The sequence below is a fragment of the Ambystoma mexicanum genome, chromosome 3p (genome assembly GCF_040938575.1).
Source record: "Ambystoma mexicanum isolate Mex_15411 chromosome 3p, UKY_AmexF1_1, whole genome shotgun sequence".
Classification (NCBI taxonomy): Eukaryota; Metazoa; Chordata; class Amphibia; order Caudata; family Ambystomatidae; genus Ambystoma; species Ambystoma mexicanum.
The window spans coordinates 308,865,538-308,890,776 of record NC_090925.1 but is presented as its reverse complement, the minus strand read 5'-3'; the positions used below and the strand labels follow the sequence as shown (position 1 = coordinate 308,890,776).

The 25,239-nt window shown below is 46.2% G+C and overlaps 1 protein-coding gene across 3 annotated transcripts in view; it reads right to left on the bottom strand.

The window, feature by feature from the left end:
• The window catches only part of RGS19 (regulator of G protein signaling 19), a 395,346-nt gene that overhangs the window by 5,056 nt on the left and 365,051 nt on the right, over positions 1 to 25,239 (bottom strand). For 2 of the 3 annotated variants that reach the window (XM_069650838.1, XM_069650836.1), the window contains 2 exons: positions 24,269 to 24,355; positions 16,660 to 16,894 (listed from right to left, as the gene is read on the bottom strand). In XM_069650838.1, coding sequence (XP_069506939.1) covers positions 16,660 to 16,894; positions 24,269 to 24,355 — 322 coding nt within the window. The remainder of the gene's footprint in view (positions 1 to 16,659; positions 16,895 to 24,268; positions 24,356 to 25,239) is intronic. The other variant, XM_069650837.1, reaches the window with a different exon arrangement.

Here is a 25,239-nt window from a genome sequence, read left to right as displayed (position 1 = left end):
CTTCTGCCCAATCGCCTTCAGCCTTCCGCCCTCTCCCAGCATTTGCCTTTGGGCACCCACTGGCCAGTGTTGTCTCACAGGCCTGCACTTATTGTACTGACAGGTGATCAAATGATCTCAGCCAGGCACTTTACTGTTGCTCGCAACGGACTCCCTAGCACTACCCTCAGTGGAACGCCCAGCACTTACCTCATTCCGCTGTCCCTTCTCTCTTTCTGCACTTACACGTTCATAATGCTCACAAGGCTTAGTAGGACTGCCTCTTTCTTTTTCATCAGTTTTATTCTATTTTCCTTTTGTTCCCTCCCCGTTTGCCCTGTGGGCGCTTTGAAACACAATTTCTTGATGTATAAGTGCTTTACAAATACATAATAAATGAATACATAAATAATGTCATGTCTGAAACTTTCAATTTGTCAGAGTGGTGATACATTGGGTATTTGAAAATACTGGATTTTACCAGTACCACTGCACTCATAATCCACCCCAGAGTCTAATATATGTCCCGTCCAAACTCCTGCGATGAAATAGCAATTACCTCTCTCACTCCTTGTACTGATCCCCCAGTCTATCCCATCCAGGTAACGGATAATTTGTGCATACACGTCAGCTCTTCTCTTCGAGTTGCACACCCTACTCGCTGTCTATGGAAGTCCTCATGCACTACACCCCCCCTAACCACCGGCATACTTTACCTCTGCCTCCACTACACTAGATACTGGCCTCGCTTGTACATTAGCCAACCTGCACTGGCAGGCACATCATGAATCAAATCTCTTGCCAGCTGGCATCTCTATGAACCAGAATAGCCCATAGGGCTGGTCCAACACTTCTGGTGTTCCCTTTGTGATTCCTTATATTTCCAATGTCCTATAACACCCCATCCTCTTTCTTGGATGTTAATTCAATCTTGAAAACACGTTTTATCTGTGTCTGTCTTTCTACGTAAACACCCCTCATAAATGAATACAGACCAGATTCTGTTTGCTCAGCTTTTAACTACAGTACCTAACGCCATGGACACTGTTAGCCCACAAAATGGTGGTCTCTACCTTGAAGTCAAGAAAACAAACCAAGATTTTCATCGAAGCGCTAGTTCAGGGTGGCTCGTAAATCCACTCACTTGAATGGAAATGGCTAGTTATTTATTACCTTGATGCCAAATTAGTGTAACGATTGAGTTTATATGTCCTTTAATTAGCTATTCTAAATGTACTAACATAGGTTTACCAATATAATACATTTGCCTGCAAATTCCACCACAGAAACCTACTGTATCATGCATGACCCCTGCTCTCCTAAAGTGGCATTTACCATGATCATGACCAATCAAAGGCCACATAACTCTATAGGCTGTTTCTTTTCTAAAACATTCAGCAATCTGTGTGAGGACATGATCTCCTATCAATGCACTTTGCCTCACTTCCCTTTGTTACCAGACCTGGATTTCTCTCCATGTGTTCCCCCTCATTATCTCAATTTCACTTGGTCACCATTACATACATTGGGGATGTTCTGAGAAAGTGTATGCAAAACCAATGGCATGGGGATTTTCTGCAGTACCTAAAAAAGAAAACAGGCAGGACTGTGACAGAGGATACACGGACTGCCCCAGACCAACTTCAAGTTCTACACTGACATTATTGGTATTACAAAGAGGGATTGGGGCTGAATAAAGCACCACAGGTGATCGTGGAAACAGTGGAGCATGCAGTGTGATAGCCACCAGGTCTCTTAACTCTGTGTAGGAACTAGGTCCCCAGCCATTCCATTCCCAGGTCAACTTCCCCATCCATTTGTTCAAATCATTCACTCTATCTTGGGTGTTTATACTGTTCCAAACACTTTTTTGTTGGGTTTTCTCTTTCCCTGGATGGTGAAGGTTTAATGCAGCTCTTCTGTTGGCCTTCCTGGACTCTTCTACTGGGTGACTTGCAGGGGTCAAGCTTTAGGTCATACCTCAACAGGAGCTTGGTTTCTGCTCCCGCTTCCAATAAGCTATGCCTCATATCAGTTTGAACTCTTTCTTCTGACTGGTTATTCCTCAGATGCCCTTTAATCTATCTTTTTAGGGTATTAACGTTACCCCTTTTGGATTGGTTAATTATATTATAAGTTGGATTATTCCTTGAGGTCTGACAAGAAGTTAAAGGGGTGCGCATTTTTCAGTGCCTTGGAAACTGTGTTTGGTGCTTAGCTGCTTGATCTCCTCTCTGCGCCGCTGAGGCAGCTGTTGCGTCGGAACCACTGAAGCACTGTATGCTTTAGCCTCCTTTCCTTTGTTCCCTTATAGGTAATGTTTAAATTGGATCGCTTTGAACTCTGCGGATGCTACGAGTTTCCAAACATTGTGACTTTCAAAGAACTGGTTCTATGTTCCCCAAGTTGAGGATACCTGTTGAAAGATGTCCTGTGTCATGTAGTCCTGGGAATCATGTTCCTCCAAGTGGACCTTGGATGAGGTTATATTGTGCCACAGCCACACGGGGTGCTTCCTCGGCAAGGGCTGCACTATGTTTATGTCACAACGCAGCCTTCAAAGCTAGCTTCATGTGACTGTGTTCCCAGCTACGCCATCTCGGTTTCCTGGGAAACCGCAATGAAAAGCTTGCTCTTTCTCCCATCTGTGTGTCTTAACACTCCCATGGTTCAGGCTCGTTGCCTTTCCTTTCCATGGTCCTGCTGGGTTTTTGCTAGCCCTATTGCCGGCCTGTTGCATTTTTCCCTACTTTGCTGCTTGCGTGTTGGCCCTCTTCTCTGATCTGCTGCCTGTGGTTGGCTCTTCTAGGGAGCCCTACTTGCTTGTTGCCTCTTTGCTGCCATCCTGCCTCGCTCCATTTTCCCATTTCCTTCAATACTTTGTTAATGCGACTGCTGTCAATGGGAGACTCCTTTAAGATACCCTTGGCTATCCAACAAGTACTTCCCAGCCCAGTGATACCCTTGTGGTTCCACTGCCTTACACCACGTTAATTCCGGAAAGTGAGCATAGCCTGTGGTGTGGGGGAACTGGCCCCCGACCCAGGGCAAGTCCTAATATTAGCTTGGGACAGAAGGGGGCTGTGTCTCCTGCCTGCATTGACCCCAGTTCACCCTGGATGACTTGCGACCCGGTGCCTCCAAGAAGAAAGGGAGAAGCTCATCTCAGCAAGGACACAGTATGCCACGTTCTAGTGATCAAGCCCTTGACAAATAGCTAAGTAGTATCAATGGCTTTACTTCAGCCTATTTACATGCAGGCTCCTTCCATACTTCACATGTTGCCCGGATATACGAAGATCATTTTGGGATCCGGGTTCCAGCAGTATCATTGCAGCGTTCAGCAGCTGTCTCCCCCATAGCTGAAACACAGTCCTTACTAAGCAGGTGCGTCCACCCGGCCTGGGACCGTTACCCCTGTGTCTCTGTTGCTGGCTACCGCACTGCCACCTCCTCAACCTCCTATTCCAAATACTGACACTCGCCCACCTCAAAGCTATGTTCCTGGTTGATCAAGTCTGTGAACTGGTTCCAAACAAGCCTCCCCAAAGTGTTTTCCTTGCAAACATGGAGATGCTAGGGGTCAAATTAATATGTGCCCTTGTAACCTAAGACAAGTTGCTGGCTCCTAATTCGCCATGCCAAATGACTGCCATTTGAGAATCCCTTCTCTTCCGGATTCTCTCCAGGGTGTCTTGAATGTTTTCTTTAACTTCTCCCTTATACCATCCCTGCACCTCACAATGATTCAGTTCTGGGTTCATGGATATGGCTGCCCTTCTCAACCCCGTAGGTCATGCATGCCATTCAGTAGAACTATATCAGTTTCCAGACTTGTTTCACTATTAGAGCATTTTATTTTTCAGAAGGCCTTGGGACTTATGGCATCTTGCACTCCTCAGGATGCCCAAGACCCAGTTCTACCTGGCTTCTCCTGGGAGCTAAGAACACTGTCCTCTAACTGCCTAGAGTATCAAAGCAGAACAATTCAGAAAGGAGTTTTGTGGACATCTGAAGAATCCATTCACTCTATGGAGTTGCCCATTGACCGCAGGAGCATCAGATAACAATAACCATAGACTCTTTGGGGAATAGGTGGGGTAACACCCCAGATTCAACATCTGGACTCCACTAAATATCCTAGACCTGATATCCATATTCAGTTCTACCTAGCCTTCTTGGTAAGACACAGCATAGAACTAGACATCACCATTGCATTGGTATATGTGAACAAAGAAGCACTCAGTGGTCGACAGCTCTCTTCTCTTTCAGTGGGCATAACGGTGACACTGTATGCAACCCACATAGTGGGCTTACACACCACTCGGGTGAAGCTTTTGAGGAGGATATTTATGAAACCTAACCCCCCAAATAGCAAATAAACAGCTCACTGGACCCTTTATGTTCTAGGTGTGGGGATATTGCGATGTGGGCCTATTTGTGTGCATGAAGAAATAATGCACTATGCCTCCTGGATGAACAGTAATCCCTCTTTCTACACGTTGCTTATCCCATGAACTGAACGTGGAAATAGTTTTATGCCTTCCGGCGCTTCCTCCTCTCTCCAAGGGGGCGGAAGAATTCTGGTGGACCATTACTGACCCCACCTACCCCCTGACCAAAACACTATTGATTTATCGAGGGTTGAACTTTTTGATCATAACGAGGAGGTCCCACCCGTCGCCTGCCTCCAAGGATTTGGTGATCTTTGCCCATAAGCAGTGATTGAGCCTTCATTCCTGCCTTCATTCATTGAGCTTGGTCCCTTGATCTCACTGTGGTCATTTGATGTGTGGCCGGGGTTTGCGTGGCAGGGGGGTGTTACGAGCAAGGGGTGAAGGCGGTGAGAGCAGAGGTTGCGGCGGTGTCATTTGGACTCTCAGGGATCTAGGGAAAAGATAGGCTGGTGATGCAGGTGTGTCCCCTGCAGTAGAGGAGCAGTGGGGTGACAGGTGTGTCCCCTGCATTAGAGGAGCAGTGGGGTGACAAGTGTCCCCTGTGTTAGGGGAGCAGCGGGGTGAACGTAACACCTTCATGATGTATTGATTGCTACCTGACACATTCTGGCATACGGATATATTTTTGCAAATCTTAATTGGCAACCATGGGCACCTACAAAGTTTTAGAAAAGGAATGCTTTTGTTATATATTGTGTTTTGCATCATCATTCTGATGAAGAGGGCCTAGTTTTGTTTCCCTACTATTAGGAAGTCTCTTCCTATTTGACATGCAAATCCGGTCATCTCTGTTTTGGCTCAAAAGCCATTTGAACTATTGGCAACCAGCCCAATTAAACTGATGTCTTGTAAGACTGTTTTATGATTGCTTCCTCCTTTCTTTCTTTCTATCTTTCTTTCTTTCTTTCTTTCTTTTTTCTTTCTTTCCTTCTTTCCTTCTTTCCTTCTTTCTTTCTCTCTTTTTTCTGTTTCCTTCTCTGTTTCCTTCTCTGTTTCCTTCTCTGTTTCCTTCTCTGTTTCCTTCTCTGTCTCTCTCTCTCTCTTTCTCTCTCTTTCTCTCTCTTTCTCTCTTTCTCTCTTTCTGTGTCTTTCTTTCATCCTCTTTCATTCTCTTTCTCTTTCTTTCTTTCTTTCTTTCTTTCTTTCTTTCTTTCTTTCTTTCTTTCTTTCTTTCTTTCTTTCTTTCTTTCTTTCTTTCTTTCTTTCTTTCTTTCTTTCTTTCTCTCTTTCTTTCTTTCTCTCTTTCTTTCTTTCTTTCTTTCTCTCTTTCTTTCTTTCTCTCTTTCTTTCTTTCTTCAAGTTCCAAGCCCTTCCTCCCGTGAGCCATATACTGATTTGTAGAGTGATATGGTTGTCTGTAAACCCCAGATTTCCTCTTTAGCTAAATTATTATCTGGAAATATGTTTATTGTTCATTCCAAATCTCAAATTCACAGGGATCTCGGGTTTTACCTATGCTGTTTTTTAGGAAACATTTCTCTTTAAGGCAACTTTCCCTCCATATTCTATGGACCCCCAAACATTTTGCTTTTGTTTTTGAACCTGTCCTGACGTTTTACAGAGTAGTGAAGCCTTCAGCTTCACTTCCCTGGCCTTGTGCTCATTTGTCATGGGGAAACTGACCAGTCCTTCAGACTATCACTACTTGGAAACTGTTTCCCTTTTGTCTTTTTACTTTATCTGTTTGGGTAACTTTTTAACAGTTTACAGAGCACCTTAAAAGGCATTGCACTGGGGGATACTTTTGTATCGTCCTGGACACTTACAGTGGGGATTTTCGGTTACTTTGATATGCGCTTATGGATTATCTGGTGGCACCAATGCCATTTTTACAAATGTTGTAGTATTTGTATTGTGCACATTTTCCTTTTTTTTCTGACAGGAGATGTGCTCACGCTGAGCACATCTCCCGCCGTAATGCAAAAAAAATGTAACTTATCCGCACCCTGGGAAATCCCGTAGTGCGAATACCTTTCACGCCCTGGCTGGGGGCAGACATAGCGTTTAATGGCCCACAGCCGGAGCTGCTGGCGGCCCGTTAAACACAATGTCTGCCCCCCAGCCGGGGTGTAAAAACGACATTGAGTGCTCCTTTTCACAGCTACCCGGCTTCTGAGGATTCAAGTTCTTTTTGATTAGTGGCATGCATTCTAGAATGCTGCGCTAAGGCTGGGGTTGTCCTCTGTAAGGGTTCCAGGTCTTTGCTAAAATGCCAAGGCAGATCCTTTACCTCGCCAGAACCCTGTCCTCCTTGTTGTCATCTGCTGGGCAACCACATGGGCTAATTCTCATGCACCATGTGAAGAGTACATCCTCAGTGATATTAGATCAAAGGGATACAGCAGATATTGCAATGATTAAAGGGAATGGAGCGGATGGAGGTTGGTTAATTAATTATAGGGATGACCGGGACTGCTAAAAAGTCCAACCTGAAGAGCTGTTTTCAGTGGTTAGGGAGCTTTGCTCTCCTTGCCTTCTTTTGGTCCCAGTTCCCTCTTCTCAGGACCTTTGTGATTCCCTTTTTGATTTTTTCATTCAAAAAATTGTTAATATTCATAATAATATTCCATACCCTATTATGGATGCAGCAGTTATTCCTACTTCATCCAGCATGGCCTCCTCTTATACTGGTTCTTATTTTTTCAAACTTCAGCTTGACAACAGAAGACCGGGTCCCTGCAGTGGTAGCTCAGATGAGATCTAGTTCCCCTCTTGATCCTATTTCACTGAAAGGTCTAAAAAGTATCTGGGTGGATTTCGTCCCAACCCTCACCTCAGCTCTGAATCATTCCCTTAGTCGCTGTTTAATTCCTGCAGCCCTGAAGCATGCCTTAGTTACCCCCCCTTTTGAAGACACCTACATTAGACCCTGCCCTTCCAGCAAATTCCCATCCTATTTCCCTTCTTATGTTTCTGATGAAAGTCTTAGAAGCTATAGTTACACCTAAGTTCAGGAATTCTTTGGAGGGTGTCTCCACCTTAGATTCTTTTCAGTCTGGTCTTTACCCATCTATGGGCAATGAATCTGTGCTAGTGTCAGTTATCAATGACCTCACCATGATGTTGGACTAGGGTGGGGTTGGGTTTTTAATCCTGTTGGACTTATCTGCATCCTTTGATACCATTGTCCCCTTCATTCTGTGTCCTCACCTTGGTGAGCTTGGATTTTCCGGCACGGTACTTCATTGGTCCAGGTCCTTTCTCTCTGAGTGATCCCAGATGTTTTCTCTCCCTCCTCTTAGGTCTACCCATTCTTTTCTTACTTGTGTGGTCCGTCAAGGGTCCGCAATTTCTCCTTTACTTTTTAATGTTTTTGTTCACCTAATGGCCAACCCCATTCAAGCTCACAGGAGTCGCTTTTATTCCTGTGCAGATGACACTGAGCTGATTTTGAAGGTAGATCAGAATCTGAAGGGACCTGCCACTTGCTTCAGGGGTTGTTTGGTGGTTATCGGGGAATGGATGAATAACAACTGGCTAAGACTGGGGACAAGACAGAAATCTTGGTGATCGGGCCACCGACAGCAGTCACTCTGGTCCCCAGAGTTATGGCCTCCTTCTTGGGGTACTCTCCATACCGTGGTTGACTCCATAAAGAACTTGGGAATCAAAATCACTGCCTCCCTTTCTCCTAATCTTCAAGCCAGCATTGGGTGTAGTGTGGGACATTTTAAACTCAAAACATTAAAAATGTTATACCATATATTCCTCTTGCCCTTCGTGGGCTAGAGGTGGCTTCATTTGTTTTGGGGATTATTGATTACTGCAATGCAGCTCTGCTGACTCAACTTAAGTATCATAACAGGCTGCAAATCCTGCAAAACTCAGATGCCGGGCTGGTGGCTGGGCTACCTAAGTTTGCCCATGTATTCCGCTGTGCTGCATAGACTTTATTGGCTTCCTGTCGAGAGCAGGATTAAGTTTAAAGCTCTGTCCAGTACATCGAGCCCTCGATCGATAGGGTGCTCCTTTTCTTTGTGATAAGATCGATCACCCCTTAAAGTCCTACCAGGAATCTTCGTTCCTCAAATCTCCTTCTGTGTTACTCAGTTTTGGAAGGTGACTGTGGGTGGCAGAGCATTTTCAGTGGCTGCTCCTACTGTCTGGAACACCCTTCCTTTACCTTCGAGGTTGATTTGGGAAAACCTTAAAGACTTTTCTTTATCTGTGTTAAATTGGAAATACTTTTTGTTTCTGTTCCAGTACACTATTTCCTCCCTTTTCTGTCTCCTCTCTCTGTTGGGTTTCTCAATAATTCTAGCACAAGGATACCCTTGGGTTGCAGTGCACAAAACAAGTACTTATTAACATAACATCTTCACCTTGAAGAATGGATTAAATGATAATCAAGGGATGTGAGATCGCATGGATGGGCAAGGGGTCTTGAATCGTAGAGCAAAGTGATCAGATTGAAAACAAAGTATTGGCTGACTGGAGAGCAAGGCCAAGATCATGAGGTGTGGACGAATAATTTAGGACAGCAGAAAAGGGCTAGTTTTCATTCAATGAGATTTTGCAGAGAAACTATTTACAGTCATCGACAGAGTGGGAGGTGTGATGGGTATGCGTAATTTGGATACAGGATGTTGGAGTTTTTGAGTATGAATGAGAAGAGAGGATGAGTGCTCACATATATGAGGATTTGGCTGTGTTAATAGCAGTAGATATGATGGTTCATGATTTCTTGTGTATGTGTGCTTGTGGAGATGGGTTGCATGCAGGATTTTAGATTGTGGATTTGTTTACGGAATGTGAAGTGGCAGGGGAGATTATGCAATCAAGGTAGGAGGCACAGAATGTGAAGTGGGAGGGGAGATTATGTAATCAAGGTAGGAGGCACGGAATGTGAAGTGGCAGGGGAGATTGTGTAATCAAGGTAGGAGGCATCTCAAAGGCTGTGCTGGCATCACAGAAGTGTTGCCTGTATCTCTCAGGCAACAATGGTTGTATTATAGCTGTACTGGGAGGTCACCTGGGTGCCCATTACGTGAGATGCGTATGGACAACGTTGTAGAAGAATAGGTACTTCTACTTAAGGGGAATCTTTCTCGCAAGAGTGTTGATCAAGTTGATTACTTGAACAATCAAGGTTGGGCCTGCTAACTTCCACTTTGGAAAGAGTCTTTTTAGTATTTGGAATTGGCTGTAGCTAACCAGATCTTTCTGATGCATGGCAACCCTACATGAATTAAAGAATGTGGGGGCGGGTCAGGATAGCAGGAATACAGGGCCTGTGTAAATTGTAACTAAAGCCTCAGATATTGGAATTTTGTTTTACAGCCCTCACCTGTATCACCTTTAACATAGCGACTTTCAGAGAACACATCAAGTGCTACATTCGGAAGGAAATTAGTCTCAAGTGGATGTGCTTCTACAGGACTAATTAAGTCAAATGCCTCATGGCTTCAGCATTCGACTTCATGCACAGAGTGGTAATGACACTATCCGGGACGTTCAACCTATTTTGTCTGCGACTGATCGGGCTAAGATCTCTTGGCTTGGCTATGTTGATCACACTGTTTCTGTCGTCTAGATGCCACATGTAGGTTTTCATTGGTAAGCACTTTTTCCATATCTTCATTAGATAGCATGGCCCTTTCCCAATATATATATTTCCCTGGATTCCCTTTAATGCACCCCAACATTCTACCCAGCTTTGTTGCCACTGTTATTTCTGTGTTTTAAAACAAGGCACCCTGTAGCTGTAATGGCTTTTTCCTAATGCTTCCCTTACAATTGTCAATTATATTCAAGTTTCTTGTCGTTCTTATTGAGAAATCCTTACCCTGAGACCTAGCTCTCCCTATTCTAAAACTCTACAATGCTCTCCCCATATAGGAAAGGAAACACTATTCCCAGAAACGAGAAGCAAGACTGTCCTCAGACCTTTATGGACTGACAGCTGTTGCAGCAATTTCATCCTCTCATCCAAATCTTGAAGCTATCCCAATCCATATATTTGTGAAAGTGTGTTTGTATCTTCGGGGTTGGCTCCATAACAGTTGGTGAGCTGAAATTGTGGCCCAAGGTCAGCATACCAGTCTGCGGTGTACTGGGAATACTGAAATCTGACCAACCCCACACATTCACCATGCACATGGCGGGTTCCGGCCCTGTGCTATCAGTATAGGTGATTTCGGGAGATTGACTATTTTGCCATTTTGCCAAAAATAGGAAGTTGGGACACAATATAACATATACAATAATGGAGAACAGAAGTTACAATTAGAAGACTTATTCTTTCTCCGGTATTGGATCTTTCATAGATTCACATGCTGTTTGAATAGATTACAAAGCTGTACTTAATAGAAACAAATAAGGGCTGAGGCAAGGCTTACATGGAGGAAACTCTCACCTCATCCAAACAGATGGGCTGACCCTGTACTCCTCTGTGGAATCCCTGGTGACTCAGTAGAACCCCTGTAAGGGTATGCACTGTTCTCAATGTGGCAGCCCTGAAGATATCCACCAGGGGAAAGGAGGGGAAATGCTGTAGTAGCAGCAAAGAGCCCTCATAGAGTCAGCTCTAGGACTGCCAGGAAGGGGCCTGTTGGCCAGCTGTTGACAGTATGAGATGTATGCAAATATCCAATGGCAAATGGAGGACTTGGAAAGACCCTTGCCCATGGCCAAAGGACCAAGTGTCATACATAGCTGTGAAGATTTGCAAGGAATGTAGGCGGCATTCAGCTGGAACAGAGGGGAAACCAAAACAAAACAGGTAAAACCACAGGTTAGTCAAGATGGAACACAGACATGATCTTGGGCGTGAAAGTAGGATTTGTGTAAAGAACCACCTTGGACTTACTAGGTAGGGGGGCTTGCACGACAAAACTTGAATTTCTCCCACCTTCCTTGCAGAGATGATAGCAACCAAAAAGGCAGCCTTCCTGGACAAACACTTTAGACTGGACTTGTGTAGAGGCTTGAAGGGAGGACCCATGAGCTTGGAAAGGACCACATTTAACTCCCAGGTAGGAGACTAGAGAGAAGGTGTTCCAGGGGAACTTGTAAACCTCGATATGGCTGCAAGATATACCTTGATTGAGGGATGTGCCAATCCACTCAGCGCCAGAGATGCAAGGTAAGCTAAGACGTCCTGTGCTTGTAAGTAGAGCAATTTCCTGTCCAGCATACAAAACCTTGAAGCATTTCCACTTGCTTTTGTAACAGGAAACCATGAAAAGATACTTGGGGCTTGGTGACAATACCCTGACAGTCAGGAGGCATAGGAATCTGTCTAAATTCTAGGAACGCAGAAGCCAGGCTGTCAGATTGGGTCATGGCGCAGCACTGCTCTGTTCTCTCTAGAGAGAAGGCTAAAGAGTGGATGTAACTTGACTGGAGGTCCCGAAGAGAGACTGATGATTTCTGATAACCAGAAATATCTTGGCCAGGCCAAGTCGCCAAGAACAGTTTGCACCAGTGTTGTCTGAAAATGTTGAGGATTCGCGGGACAAGAGGAAACGAGAGGAAATGCATAAAGAAATGTTCCATCCCATGGAAAGTAAACGCGTTCCCCAGGCTTCCCATGTGAGGGACCCTGCTAGCGAATACCCTGCATTTATTGTTGGCCTCGGTGGCAAAGAGATCTATGTTTGGAACTCCCCAGAGGTGGAAGATGCGATGAACTTGACTTTGCAGAAGCTCCCACTGGTGGCAGAATCACATTTCCCTGCTGAGAGAGACTGCCACATTGTTGTGTATACCTGGTGGATGGGACGGAATGGGAAATATCTTGTGGGCTATGGCCCATTTCCAGAGGGCCACAGCTTCTAAAGACAGAATGGGCGATACTTTGCTTGTGGATGTAAAACAAGGTGGTCACCCAGGACATTGATATGTAGCAGCTTCACTTCCTGTGACCAGAGGCCACTAGCATGGCAACTGGGCTCTTCAACCGTCTAGAGACGCTTCTGTCGTGACAGTTACCTGATGGTCCGTCAGCCAGAAGGGTGCTGGTTGGGTGATATTGGAGCATAGTGCTCACTGAAACAGTGCATCCTGGAAGGGTTGTGTGAGAAGAATCTTGTCCTCCCAATCCCCAAAGATTTGCTTCCAGTGGACATCGAAAAAAACTTGGAGAGGCCTCATTCGAAGCCTGCAGTGCTGGATCAGGAGATTGCAGGAAGACATCTCCAATAGGGACTTGAGGTTGCAGACTGAGGCACCCATTTCCGTGAAAGCAGGTGGGTTTTCACAAGGATGGATTTCACTGTGTCGTCTAATGCAGGACTACATGTTCAGATGGGATCCCAAGAACAGAGCATGCTAAGGAGGAGCCAAACAGGACTTTGCATAATTGACAGTGAATCATAGTAATGATAACCAAAGAATTGTAGCTTTTGGGTGTCTACGGGCTAGAGGGAGAGAGGCAGCCCTGACCATGCAGTCTTTGAGGTATGGGTGGATGTGCAGCCTCAAACAATCGAAGTGAGTCGCTGCCGGTTCGAGGGATTTTGTGAACACCCTCAGCATGGACTTGAGTCTGAAGGGCAGGGCCTTGAACTGGTAATGCCGTCCTACCACAGTAAACCTCAGTAACCACCTGTGGTTTTGATTAATTGGAATATGAAAATATGCATCTTCTAAATCCAGTGAGGACAGAACATCCCCTTCCTGCAGCTGACTCCGAATGTGTTGTAGCATGACTATCCGTACGGTTTGAGACTAAATGAACTTGAGTAGCCATTAGTCTGATATGGGCATTCAGTGGCCAGATTTCTTTCTTATGTAAACACCCTGGCCTCACTGGTTGACCAGAGCATGCTCGACAGCTCCTTTGAAAATGAGGGACTGGATCTCATGTTGTAGCAACGACAGGTGCTTCTCCACTTTTGTAGAGGGAGGATCAGTGGGTGGGTGTTGAATGAACTCCGTGTGTCCGTGCTGAATCAAAGTTCACCCCATTATTCCCCGGTGATGGTGAGTCACTGTTTCACATAATTGGAGAGGCTCCCTGCCACTGAGGTGTGAGAGTTGAGGGGCAGACGTGAAGCCTGGCCAGGTCTGCTTGGGGGATTGGCACCAGTTGTGAGAGGAACCTAGGTGGTGCTGGTTGCCACGGTAGGCCTGGGACTGTCCCTTGTAGCTGTCAGATGTGGCGCACATCTTGGAATGGTACAACTGAGACTGATGAGAAGGCATGTAGTCATGTGATGTCCTAGAAAAACGTGCTTTTCCGGACTGAAAGGACTGACGTCATTGCTAAAGTGTACCGAGCAAGCAAGCTATATCAGTATCAGCCTTTATGGTTTGAAGGGTGTCATCGACCTTCTTCCCAAAGAGGCCCTCCCTGTGGAAGGGCAGATCAATGACCTTAGATGGTACCTCTAGTCGAAAATGAGTTGGCTTCAGCCATCCCTGATAGCTTGACCTTTGCGAAGGAGTGAGAAAGCTTCTTCTTTCTTGTCATCGGGCCTGAAATCCAGGATGGGGCCCATCTTGAACCATAACTTCCTGTCATAGTGGGAGAGCATTGTCATGGAATTGGCTGCCTTGATGGTGGTCATGTCTGTGGAAATGATGCGCTTCCCAAGGGAGTTAAGCTGTTTGCCTTCCTTATTGGGTGGAGCCGTGCATGGAGAGGAGGGTTTAGCTGCGTGCTTATGGGGCACAGCACAACCTACTGCATCTGGGTTGGGCTGCATACACAAACACTTAGGGGCCTTAGTAGGCACCTTATGTTTCTTAAACCTGTCCTCTTTGAGAGGAGCCAGCAATGGGTTCTGAATGGTCAAGATACCATCATCCCAAATGTCATTGAGAAAATGGATGGAGACCACAGACTTTCTGATGTGCTCCCTGCACTGATACAGGAAGCTTCTTTTTTCTATTCTTCCAGCAGTAAACCAAACAATTTCGCTGCCCTGGTCATGAGGGCATGGAAGGAACCCATTTTGTCGGGGGCGGGGGGGGGCAAATTTCTGATTGGAGGGTCATCTGGGTCACCATCCTCAGGAACCAGACCCTCAAATTAATCTGTGGTATCAGTATGGGTAGAAACACCACCCTGAAAGGTGTTATCCTCGGATTTGGTATGTGAAGATTGGTATGAAGATGAGGGTCCGGCGTAGCAACGTGTGAGGGGCATCCAGTTGGAGGCGGAGGCGCAGGAAACGGGCCTGCAGGTAGATGCTGACATGGAGGGAGAGACGGAGTAGGTCATCTAGATTGTAATTCCGAGATAAGCGTCTGCAATGTAGACAGAATGTCCTCTGGCATATCAGAGGGCTCTGGATGACTGGGAGCCGGTCTCGGTTGTGGCACTCTGGGTGCAACAGGTGCACCTGTGGGTGGCATGACAGGAGGAGGTTGTGGCAGAAATGATGGAAGGACATCCTCATATTAGTCCTCCGAGAACATGCCTTCTGGACCATCTAAGTCTGTATCGAAGACATGTTCCAGTCTTCTTTACAGAGGAATCATGGAAGGAGCTGGCACTGCGTGCAGCACCTATGGAGCCAATCAAGACTGTGTGCATCTTGAAGGAGAACCAGAATGGTCCAGTGGATTAGCAGGGACTGCTGGAAGTAGCCACTGTGGAGTCCTGTGTACTGGAGACCCCTTTAGGACTAAAGGAGGCCCCAGATGATGAGGCGTGCACCTTGGTTGTGGATGAGGTGGTTGTAGCCATGGCAGTAGCTGATGGAGGCATTTGCACCGTCGACGGGGTCATCAACGACAAAGGCCTTGTTGGAGCCTTGGATGTCAATGGAACAGTGGCCAAAGTTGTAGATGGAGTGGAGGGCTGGACATGTTTATGATCCTTCGACAAAAGCGGTGTCAATGGGGCAGATGGAGTCGTTATTGGCTGCTTTTTATTAGCTGTGGAAGAAGAGGATGTTAATGGGGCACCAAAAGTCGTGGATTTCGGAGACTTAGCCACTGTGGCCATCAACGATGGTGCCGTTGATGCTGGCAGCCAGAACATGTGTGGCATGTCCTTCTTCAGCCTCTTCCCATGGGAAGACTCCTCGTGGGTCCTCAACCTCTTAGAAGATGGAGTACGTTCCAAAGGTCTGCTCTGAATCGGAGGCCGCAGCATCTTCGTCCAACCAAGCTACCAACCTTCTCTGATGGTCCTTGAGTGTCTTGGAAGAGGAATGACATATGGAACAGTTGTGGATGTCATGGTCTAGGTACGGACAGTAAAGGCCGCCATGTTGTGATGCAAAGATTCTTCAGGTGACGGGTGGAACATGATTTGAAGAGGCTTTTCTTCTTGGAGTCTGCAATAATGCCAAAAGGACACACCAACAGGGCCTCAACGATGGAAGTCGAAACAGCCACCAAGAGGAGACGAGAAGTCGGGATCTGACCAACAATGGAAGATCTGGAACTGGGAACTTCTCCAAGTGTAGAGGAAGTGTTGAAAAAATGTAGTTTTTATATGCAAATCAGCAAAAGATGTAGAGGACTATTTTACGTGTGGTAAAAAAATCTGAAGATGCTTCCAGGGGTGGAGCTGGATTGGACCTGTCTATTGGCTGTAAGTAAAAGAGCCATAAGTGACAACCGTTTTAAAATGTAAATGTAAACTGGTTTTAATGTTACCAAGGATTTCCAGCCTGACGATGGGGAATATTGAAATGGCATGTGAATCTTTGAAAGATGTAATTCAGACGAAGGTACATATCACATCAATGGGTGCTCTGTACCACTGAGTGGTAGGGAATGCCCTGCTACAGAATGGAGTTGGGCAGAGAATTTTGCCGACAGGATTTTTACCAATGGCTGGAGCCTCCACTGATGCAGCCGGCACCCACCATCTCTGCTAGTTCTATGTGCCACATTTATATGACTAAGCCTGCTGAGACTGAATACCATCTCTAACATGTGTACTAGTTTCCCCCTTCGTCAAGCAGTGTTACTTTCACTGAGTGGGTTGTAAAGAAGAACACTCAATGGTTTCCACCTACACAAGCAAGGTGGGATTTATTTTCTGTAAACTCATTCCACCTAGCGAAAGCAATTACAATAAAAATGTCTAATCAGCAGCAAAGTAAGTTCTTTCTGGTAGATCCTCTACCGTTTCATGTGGGGAATTGATCTCCAGTCACTAGGGACTTCGCCAAAACCAATTCACCTATCAATAGCCTGATCTAAACAGTAGAAACAAGTAGCCTTCGTGACCACCTCCCCCAACCAAAGGCAGAGAGCCGCCCCGCACACCCTTCCCAGCCAAGCTGACCAGGTTGCATAAACCCTAAGAGCGTATTACCTCTTTTGGCGACAGGATTGATATATAATCCTCGTAGATCACGCGGGCCTTCTCATCGATGTTGTGTTTGTTGCACTCAGTCTTGAGATCTTCACATGCGAGCCAAAAGAGCATGTTCTCTTCACTGTATTCAGTCCGTAAGAACTCGCGGAACACGTTGCGGCCTGCAGGGTTCTTCATTAGCTTGTCGAAGGACCCAGCCCAGCCATGGACTTCGTCAGGGCTCGGTTTGGTGCTGTCAACGTCAATCATGACAGAAAAGAGGAAGACAAAACACGGTTTACTTCTGTATGTTTCCAGAAATCATTTCCACCCTGCAGAATCCTATCAACACCAGGAACCTTCTCTCCCATCATTGCTCCAAACACACACCATTCACTGAACAGGCGATTCCTTTGATAATCTTACTCTGGTGGATGGGAAAGTAGCTGCACAGTCCCTCCTGTTTAAGGGATTTCAGTGAGAAGTGGCTTTGCAACAGAACTGGAGCATTTTTTAAAGATTAATCATTGGAGGAATAACCATTCATATCATGTCACAGACATTACACTCTTCAAGGTCCCATTACCAAAGTGGATACAGTCAACAAAACACTTATCATTGCATGTGCCAAATCAATGCCTCTGTTTCAGCCAGGGACAACCCCTAGCACACATGGAAAGCTCAGTAATGGAATCTGTAGCCGGACAACTCCAGTTCTGAGCCTGTTCTGTGCATGCCTGTAACAGCTGTCTCATTGCTCTGGTTCAGAACAACATGTTTCTTAAGGTGAAATGATGAAATGGAAAGTGAAGTCTGTTAACCAATCTAAACACTTGGTTTTGGTCCTGGCACGCCTGGCACGCACCTTCTACAGAAACCAGAATGTCTTTTGGTGACGGCCATTCACAGTGGCCCATATTAGCGCAACTTATTAACAAGGTTGTATGTGTGCAACAGATCAGTGGGGCAGAGAGGGGATGCCGAAAGGGTGGTGTCAAGCTTTGTGGAAGGGAAACGAACGGATACACCTGTGTTCTTGTCGCATAAAGTGCGGAGGACACATTTTTTGTAATCTTCCGCAAGCTGGTCATAAAAGAGTGGTTCCGAGAATGCAGAAGTTGCCAAATTGTTTAGGATGTCTTGTCATCTTTTCTCTCGTGTTTGAAAGGCACATCTTATGTGTCATCACAATATTATTGTACACATGCTTCCCATAACTCAGAAGCAATAGCGTCCTGTAACCAATTATTTCGACCTGAATGTTCACTTTGGCTAGTGACCATTGTATTTGCTAGGGGAATTGGTAAGCCATGGGTTGTTCCTAGTTCCTAATCAAACGCAGACTTTGACGAGACAACGTAGTAACTTTGGAGGCCTTTATTTTTTCTTTATTTTAGAAGTTATTCCTTCAGACTTCGGGGGTTCCTTTCATATTGGTTCCCTCAGCCGACCTTCATATTACTAAAGCCTCGACGGGCTACTCTATACTCCTAGATACCTCCAGTGTCGATGCTCTGGCAAGGTGGTGCTCAGGGGTTCTGTCATGCATTGAGTCTGAATCTCACGATGAGTCAATGCTGACTGCTATTAGCGTAGTTAATTCAGAATTGAGCCTGTGTGGGGGAGTTCAGCCTCCTTCTGTTTCCATCAACCGTCCATGTCCTCACTGAGCAGTCTTATTTTGATTGGTCTGTAGTGCATTGATCTAGGCCCTCCCATATGTTGTTTTGGATGAATTAGCTCCTACACCTTTTAAACCAATGACATCTAGTGACATTAAGCTAATGACTGGCAATTGAAGAATTTCTAGCTCGAGGAGCTTTGCGCTTGTTCATGGAAAGTAAGGTAGTTCATAGAAACCATCCTTGTTCTTTGGCAAAGGCTATTTCAGATGTGCAGGCCTCCCCATGGGTAAGGCTCAGGGTGCTCTGATTTAAGAGTAAGATAAATCTACTCGCTGCATTTCACTTTTGAACTCCTAGTTTCTCCCCCTATATATGCCCACTTGCAGGTGGAGGATTGAGAAGAGAAGTAACATGAGCCAAAGGGAAGCTCGCGGGCAGAGCCTGGTAGTGACACAGGCACGCAATTGCAGACTTCATAATTTTAGAAGGACTCCTGCGCCTGCTACTGCCATGACTTTTGGCTGGATATCTTGCCTTTGGCAAACGTAGGGGACTGAACGATAGGGCCCACGAGCTACTGCGGCGAGTAAACTTTGCTATCTTCTCCTAATGCATGGATATTCTGTAGGAAGACTTTAAACGACTTGTTATCCTCTAATAAGGGAAAGGATATATAGGACAGCTTTTGAACCCTATTTTGTTCATGGAAAAGTGTTTCCTCAGCAGCTGGCTGCCCGTCTTCTTCTTGCTGATAGATTTTATCCATCAGTGGTGATTTTATACCGAGGCTTGAGCTTCATTACTCCATCTTCATGGGTTGAGCCTCATTACTCCATGTTCCTGGGCTGTGCCTCATTACTCGATCTTCTCGGGTTGAGTATGCAGTCGTGGGTTGGGATTCTACTTGGTATGTTTGGACTTGTCACAGTAGAGCTGGTTTCGCAGGGTCTCCACCATGTTCAGGTCCATTTTTCCCTCGGCCCATCCTTGCACAACCTACCCTCTGAAAGGCCTCATCCTTCCGGCGACACCTTTGAGCTCTCTACAGTCTTGCTTACTGTGCAGCTGCCCCTGCTCCCCTGCTTCCCAGCTATCTCCTCCACCGTGGCCTAATCCCAGCCCCCTTACACAGTGTATTTTCTGTGGTATGTCCCCGGCATTGCTTAGGCAAGCTTCTGTGCCATGCGCCTGGGACAAACCATTTTTGCAGTGCTGCAGGAGTTGCTGCCTCTCTCACTCCTTTTCAACGTCCATCCTCGCTGTTACTTCACTCATTTCCTTTCCTTATCTGTGGTTTTCTGTTCCCGTATCCACGCCTCCCTCATTCCGACCACAGCTTGTGAATGGCAGCAACAGTGTGGCTCGCAGTGAGATGCCCATGGCACATTATCCCTCTCCCTAAGCTACACATAGCCAAGTCAGGTATTCCACATTGCTCTGCCATTGCAGCCCACAGGAAAGTCCTTCTCTAAGGGTATTTGTCAAGATCTATAATATTTCATATGGTCTTAAATGGTTAAAGAGAGCATTCTCTTGGGCTGGGATGCCAGCTCCAATAGGCCTGTGTAATGTAGCGCCCTCTTGTGAACTCGAGTGTTTGCCCTGAAGGTGGTGTCCTTATCGGGCTCAGGGTTCACCCATGTACGGAGAGATTCAGGCTTTTCTTGGCTAATGGACCTTGCATAGTTTTTCCTAGAGACAAACTGGACCATTTGACCTCAGGCAGGTTTTTTCCCAAAAGGCATTTCAGATTTCAGCAAAGAACACTCTGTAACCCTGTCGGTATTCTGTGCCAATCCCCCGGGGCAGTGCTTTCATACCACAGATGCCAAGCGGTGGTTGTGCTGAATTTGAGCAACACAAACGATATACGGGTGCCCAGGCAGTTATTTGGGACATATAGGTTTTACTACTATATACACACACAATTGTTCTCCAGCATTGGATCATTCAAATATTCGCATGTTATGATAGAGTCCTGTCGCCAGGTTGTTCAGTAAGAAAGTCCTCCACTTACAACCTATCTAGAACCTTATGTCCTATGGAACCTTTTAGCGCTGGGAGCCATGTTTACGTTTTTTACTGGATTGTGTGCGTGGGAGTCCTCAAGCGTAGCCCATGATCTTTGTTCTTCTCTATTGCACTTTTTGTAAACAGCATTCCACTTTTCGTGGCTTGGTTCAGCTTGGTCGCCATTTGCTTCCGCCAGTGCTCAATCAGCCGGTGTAAGGCTGTGTCTTTCCTTCAGCCCCCACTCTTAACTTGTAAAATGCAACATTTCTTCTGTGTCAGATTGTCCATTCATGCCTGTCCGCTATAAAGACCGACTACCAAAAACCAGGACCACTGCAGTTTCCAATGGAAACATAATCTTGAGGAAGGGAGACAGAGCACCAACAACCGGGACAGTCCCAGCAAAACCGGGACGTCTAGTCACCCTATCTAATCCGAGGAGCCCTACACTAGATTTTTCAGAATTAAAGTTGTTCTTTGCCTGGACCCTGGTTTTCTAGCCAAGACATGACGGTGGCCCTGTCCAAGCTGATTACACTGTTAAGGACACTGCATTCTCTAGATGTATGCTGGGGTCTTTGAAATTATCTTTCTAGGGATAAAGACTTCTGATGGTCAGACTGGCTGCACATTCTCTTTGATGGCGCCCGTAAAGGTCTGGTCATTTACAAGCAGTGGTTGGCCAGCAACATTACCTACTGCAATAAGTGTCATCAGCATATTGCACGGCACACTGTTAGTGAGTGTGTTACAGCTCATTCCACACAAGCTAAGGCCCCAACCACTGCCTTTCATGCTGCCATCTTTGTTGGACATTTGAAATGGAGCCACCTGAACGGTCAGACACTATTTTAGGGACGTGGACAGTTTTCATAGAGGGACTGCAGCCTCTCCCAACCTGCCCCTGCTCTCGTTCCTGCTCTGTTGTCTAGTCTATGTTAAAACCCAGTCCTGGACAAGGCTTAGTTACACTCTGTAACTGTAGTTCTCCAGCGCTGGTATCTTTCAGATTCACATGCAGCCTAACCGCTTTGCTGCGAGGCCTTTGAGAATGCCTGTGTCACGCACTTGGATTTCTTATGTACATTTAACATGGCCCAGGGGTGGTGCCTCAGCCTTTTCTTTCGCTCAGTGGTAAAAGGAACCAGGTAGAGAGGCTGTAAGTTAAAATTCTGTTCTAACGGCTATTCACTTATGTGTTTACTGAGGACTACTAGCATGATGATGGGGAATTATTCTACCATGCAAATCCATGAAAAATACCGACGCTGGAGAAGTATTGTTACAGACAAGGAACTAAGTGCCCGATTCATCGAATGAGTTGTGTGGAAAATAGGGTACTTCCGCGCCAAACTGCGCGCAAAGCGGCGTTTGTTGATTCATGGAATCGAATACGCTGTACTTTTCCTGGACTTGCGTGGAGTTCGCGCAGGCTCGGCATGTCTCTGTGAGCCGTCGAGGGCCTTGCGTGAGACTCCATGTAGATGTGGGCGTGGCTTGTACAGAGTGCTGGGAAGGGGGTGGAATACCCAAAATGTGGAAGAACTTGCTAAAAAAGTGGATGTTCTGAGGGATGGCCTGCAGACTGTCCCTCGCACGCCCACATTTGCGTGGCACGAGACGTATTCATGGATTCAATCGCGCAACCTCTCGGCCAGGAAATGGCCACACAAATCCTTCGTACTATCCGCCACCCGAAGGCAGGCATAAGTACACTTGCATGTAGGAATCGCAGCATGGAGGTGGGGTTGCATGTCGTATATAGGGGTGCGTGTTCATAACCAGAGTTCTGATCTAACTTAGGGGTGCAGGAACGGTTTATGGGGGTCACACGCAGATTTCCCAAGTAATTAGCGAGTTACGATTTTTCATACGCATGTTGTCGGGGTGCTAGATACAGTTACGTGAGACCCTGCACAGTGTCCCTGAGATGCTGTCCTGCTTGCGGGGGACCACAAACAATGTTTGAAGGGTGCATGTATTCGCACCCAGGGGAGCACTCAAAGGTAGCTGTTCTGGCTGTTTGCTTTGCGTGGGGCATGTCAGGGGAGTTCCAGGTGTGACTTACGATTACAGTTACTTTGCGCTGTAAATTCCACGAATACGCAGGGCATGCATTTTTCTTTGTGGACAGGCTTGCGCAGTGTCCTTCTCGGCACACTGTCCTTGCGGGATTTCTGCGCACATTTTCATGAATCGGGCCCTAAACCTTCTGACTCTGGAAATTCAAGGTCTCACGCATATGAAAAGTAAAATTGCAAAGGCAGCACTTTTGTGAAATATCTAAGTGAATAAACTGTAGGGATTTCTAGGGAAGGGTCAGCCACACATTTTGTAAGCATTTTGCTTGAAATCTGCTGATAGCACGGATTCTCAGTTAGGGCAGGTAATCCTGAAAATTCTATTTAAATCCTTTCTTTGGTTCCTTAAAGCCTCTCCTTCCTGAAGGATGGTCATTTGAGGGTAATCTACTTAGGTATCCGAAATCTGAGAAAGATACCAAATAACGGCTAACTGCTTGCGCTGTTCTACGGGATTTCTCCTGTTGCATGAAACAGGAGTTTTACAGCACAGAGATCCTTTTATATGGATGGGGAACTTGCATTTACGAATAATATGCAGAAAGGGGTGTTCCAGGTTCCTATATAACCGCAGGGAAGCATTGACAGATGAAAAATCTCTGGGGATATCAAAAGCTACTTGCCTGTAGCACCAGCTCTTCGTCCTGGGTATCTTCTGCCTGAGGGCAGAGTATTTTGGGAGTTTTCCCCTTAGAGGTGGTCGGAGTTATAAACACACAGACTCAATTTTCCATGCAGAGTAAAAACTATATCTATGCAAACATCTTCTAGGCAAACATCTCAACTCATTTGAAGAATTCAAGAGGCTATGGATCTGAGGAGGATACCTAGGATGAAAAACTAGTCCTTGAAATAGGTATATTGCTGATGCACAAATTGCAGGAAGGCCATGGTTGGGTGCATTGAAAATTCCCAACGCATCCTCCAATGTTTATCCTCCCCATAGATATCCAGGCAGATTCCAACCTTAGCCTCCACTAACAGTACCATCAAGTGCTGGTTCCTATGGTGCGTTAGTGAGACAAACACATGCCCTACTAGGTCTAGAACAAAGAACCCACGATGTAAGAACAACACTGAAAGAGGAAAGATATATGATCGCACAAAGATCACTAGTAAGTGAATTGGCCCCCTGTGATTGGGTGAATGGCTTGTGTTGCGTCAGAGTTTGCGACTTTGTGTCTGGTGTGATTACACTACATGACAAATGCACTAAAATATGTTGCCTAATGGGGAATGCCAACCAGGAGAATCAGAGTTACTTGAGAAATATGAGATGTTATTGACTACCAGCTGAGCTCCATGTGCAATGTTCAATCAGAATGCCTCATGTCGACTGGTTTTGGTAGATTTGCCTGTCATGGGGCGGCTTTAATGGTAGGATGATAGACTGCTGTGGATCGATAAAGATGTGTTCTACTCAATCGAACTGGGCACCATCCCTCAGGATGCAGACATTGGGCCTCATTACGACCCTTGCGGGAGCGCTGATTACGAGGTTCCCTTTGCGGGACACGGAACAGATGTCTGGTAAAACCAGACGTCCTTTCTGGGTCCCGCGAGGGGAAGAGGGAGCTAATAACGGGCCATTTGTAATGTTGGAATGACCCGGTTATTCCTCATTGAAGGAACCCGGTATTGGAGCCCGGTATGCACCATGGCTACCTCCATACTCGTAATGAGGCCCAGTGAGTTGTCCATCACTGGTCCTTCCTGAAACATTCTCTGAGCTCAGACCCATGAAGACCACCCCTAAACACCCCTCCACCCATGGTTTAACTGAGACCTATGTTAGGGTAACCAATCATGCGGCCCTTAGTTTAGCGTCACTTGCTTCAAGCCACCGCTGCCCTGCTGAGCTTGGAGGAATGCCTATGCCCAAGGAGATGGGTGCATCAGTGCACTTACCAAGCTTCACAGATTGGTATGGTCTCCAGCTTAGCGTCTCGTGAGGGTCTCCGCAGCCGGTCCCGGTCTTCATTCCTAACAGTAAGACTGGAAGGTAGTAACCACATTTACAGGAAAAGAGACAGTCGGCTGCACATCAGGTCACTTTCACACACCATACATGTCAACTGACTAGTTTACCACATTGTGGAGTGACTTGCTTACTAAGAAACCATACTGCGAAGTCAATACAGCAACCACACATGGCCTCCTTGCATGACCGCATATGGAATCGATCCCATAACTGTGCATGCAGCCAGCTGCAGCTAAATAGATATGCATTCCCATGTACACTTACATATGAAGTCAATGGTGCATTCACAGGTGGCAACACCTACACGCTCACTTGAAACCCTGCATATTTTCTCACTTTCGTACGTGTACATGGAATGACTGTTGCGTGGATTATCTTCCCCCAGTCACACAGGACTCACTTACACCTACGTGTGGGCACACTTGCGTCAAAGCAATACTATTGGCGCAATGATGAATGAAGTCATTCTCTCAGCCAAGCGCACACATGGAGTTACTCTCATGGTGTAACCCTCATACAGGGAGCCCAATAAGGTCACCCACCCACTTCCAGATTGAGCTCCTCTACCTACCATAATACCCACAAATGGAGTTACCAATGCAACAAATTACTCTGAGACCCACATGTGAAGTCCCTCACAAATCCAGACACCCATACCTAGTCACTCACATATAAGGGCTTTTTTGGGGTTTCCCGGAATGGTAAAAGGGATCATGTTCTAAATACTATGGCCTGTGAAAGCCGCCCCTGAAAGGTTGGTCTTTTGTACCAGGTCCCCTCTCTCTGTCCTCTTTGGGCGTCTCTCACCCCACGCAAGCCCTCTCTGTTTGCAGCCCTGCTGCCCTTCTTCCCTCTCCTCCTCAGCCCCCGCCACTTAACTGCTGTGACCCCAATCCAG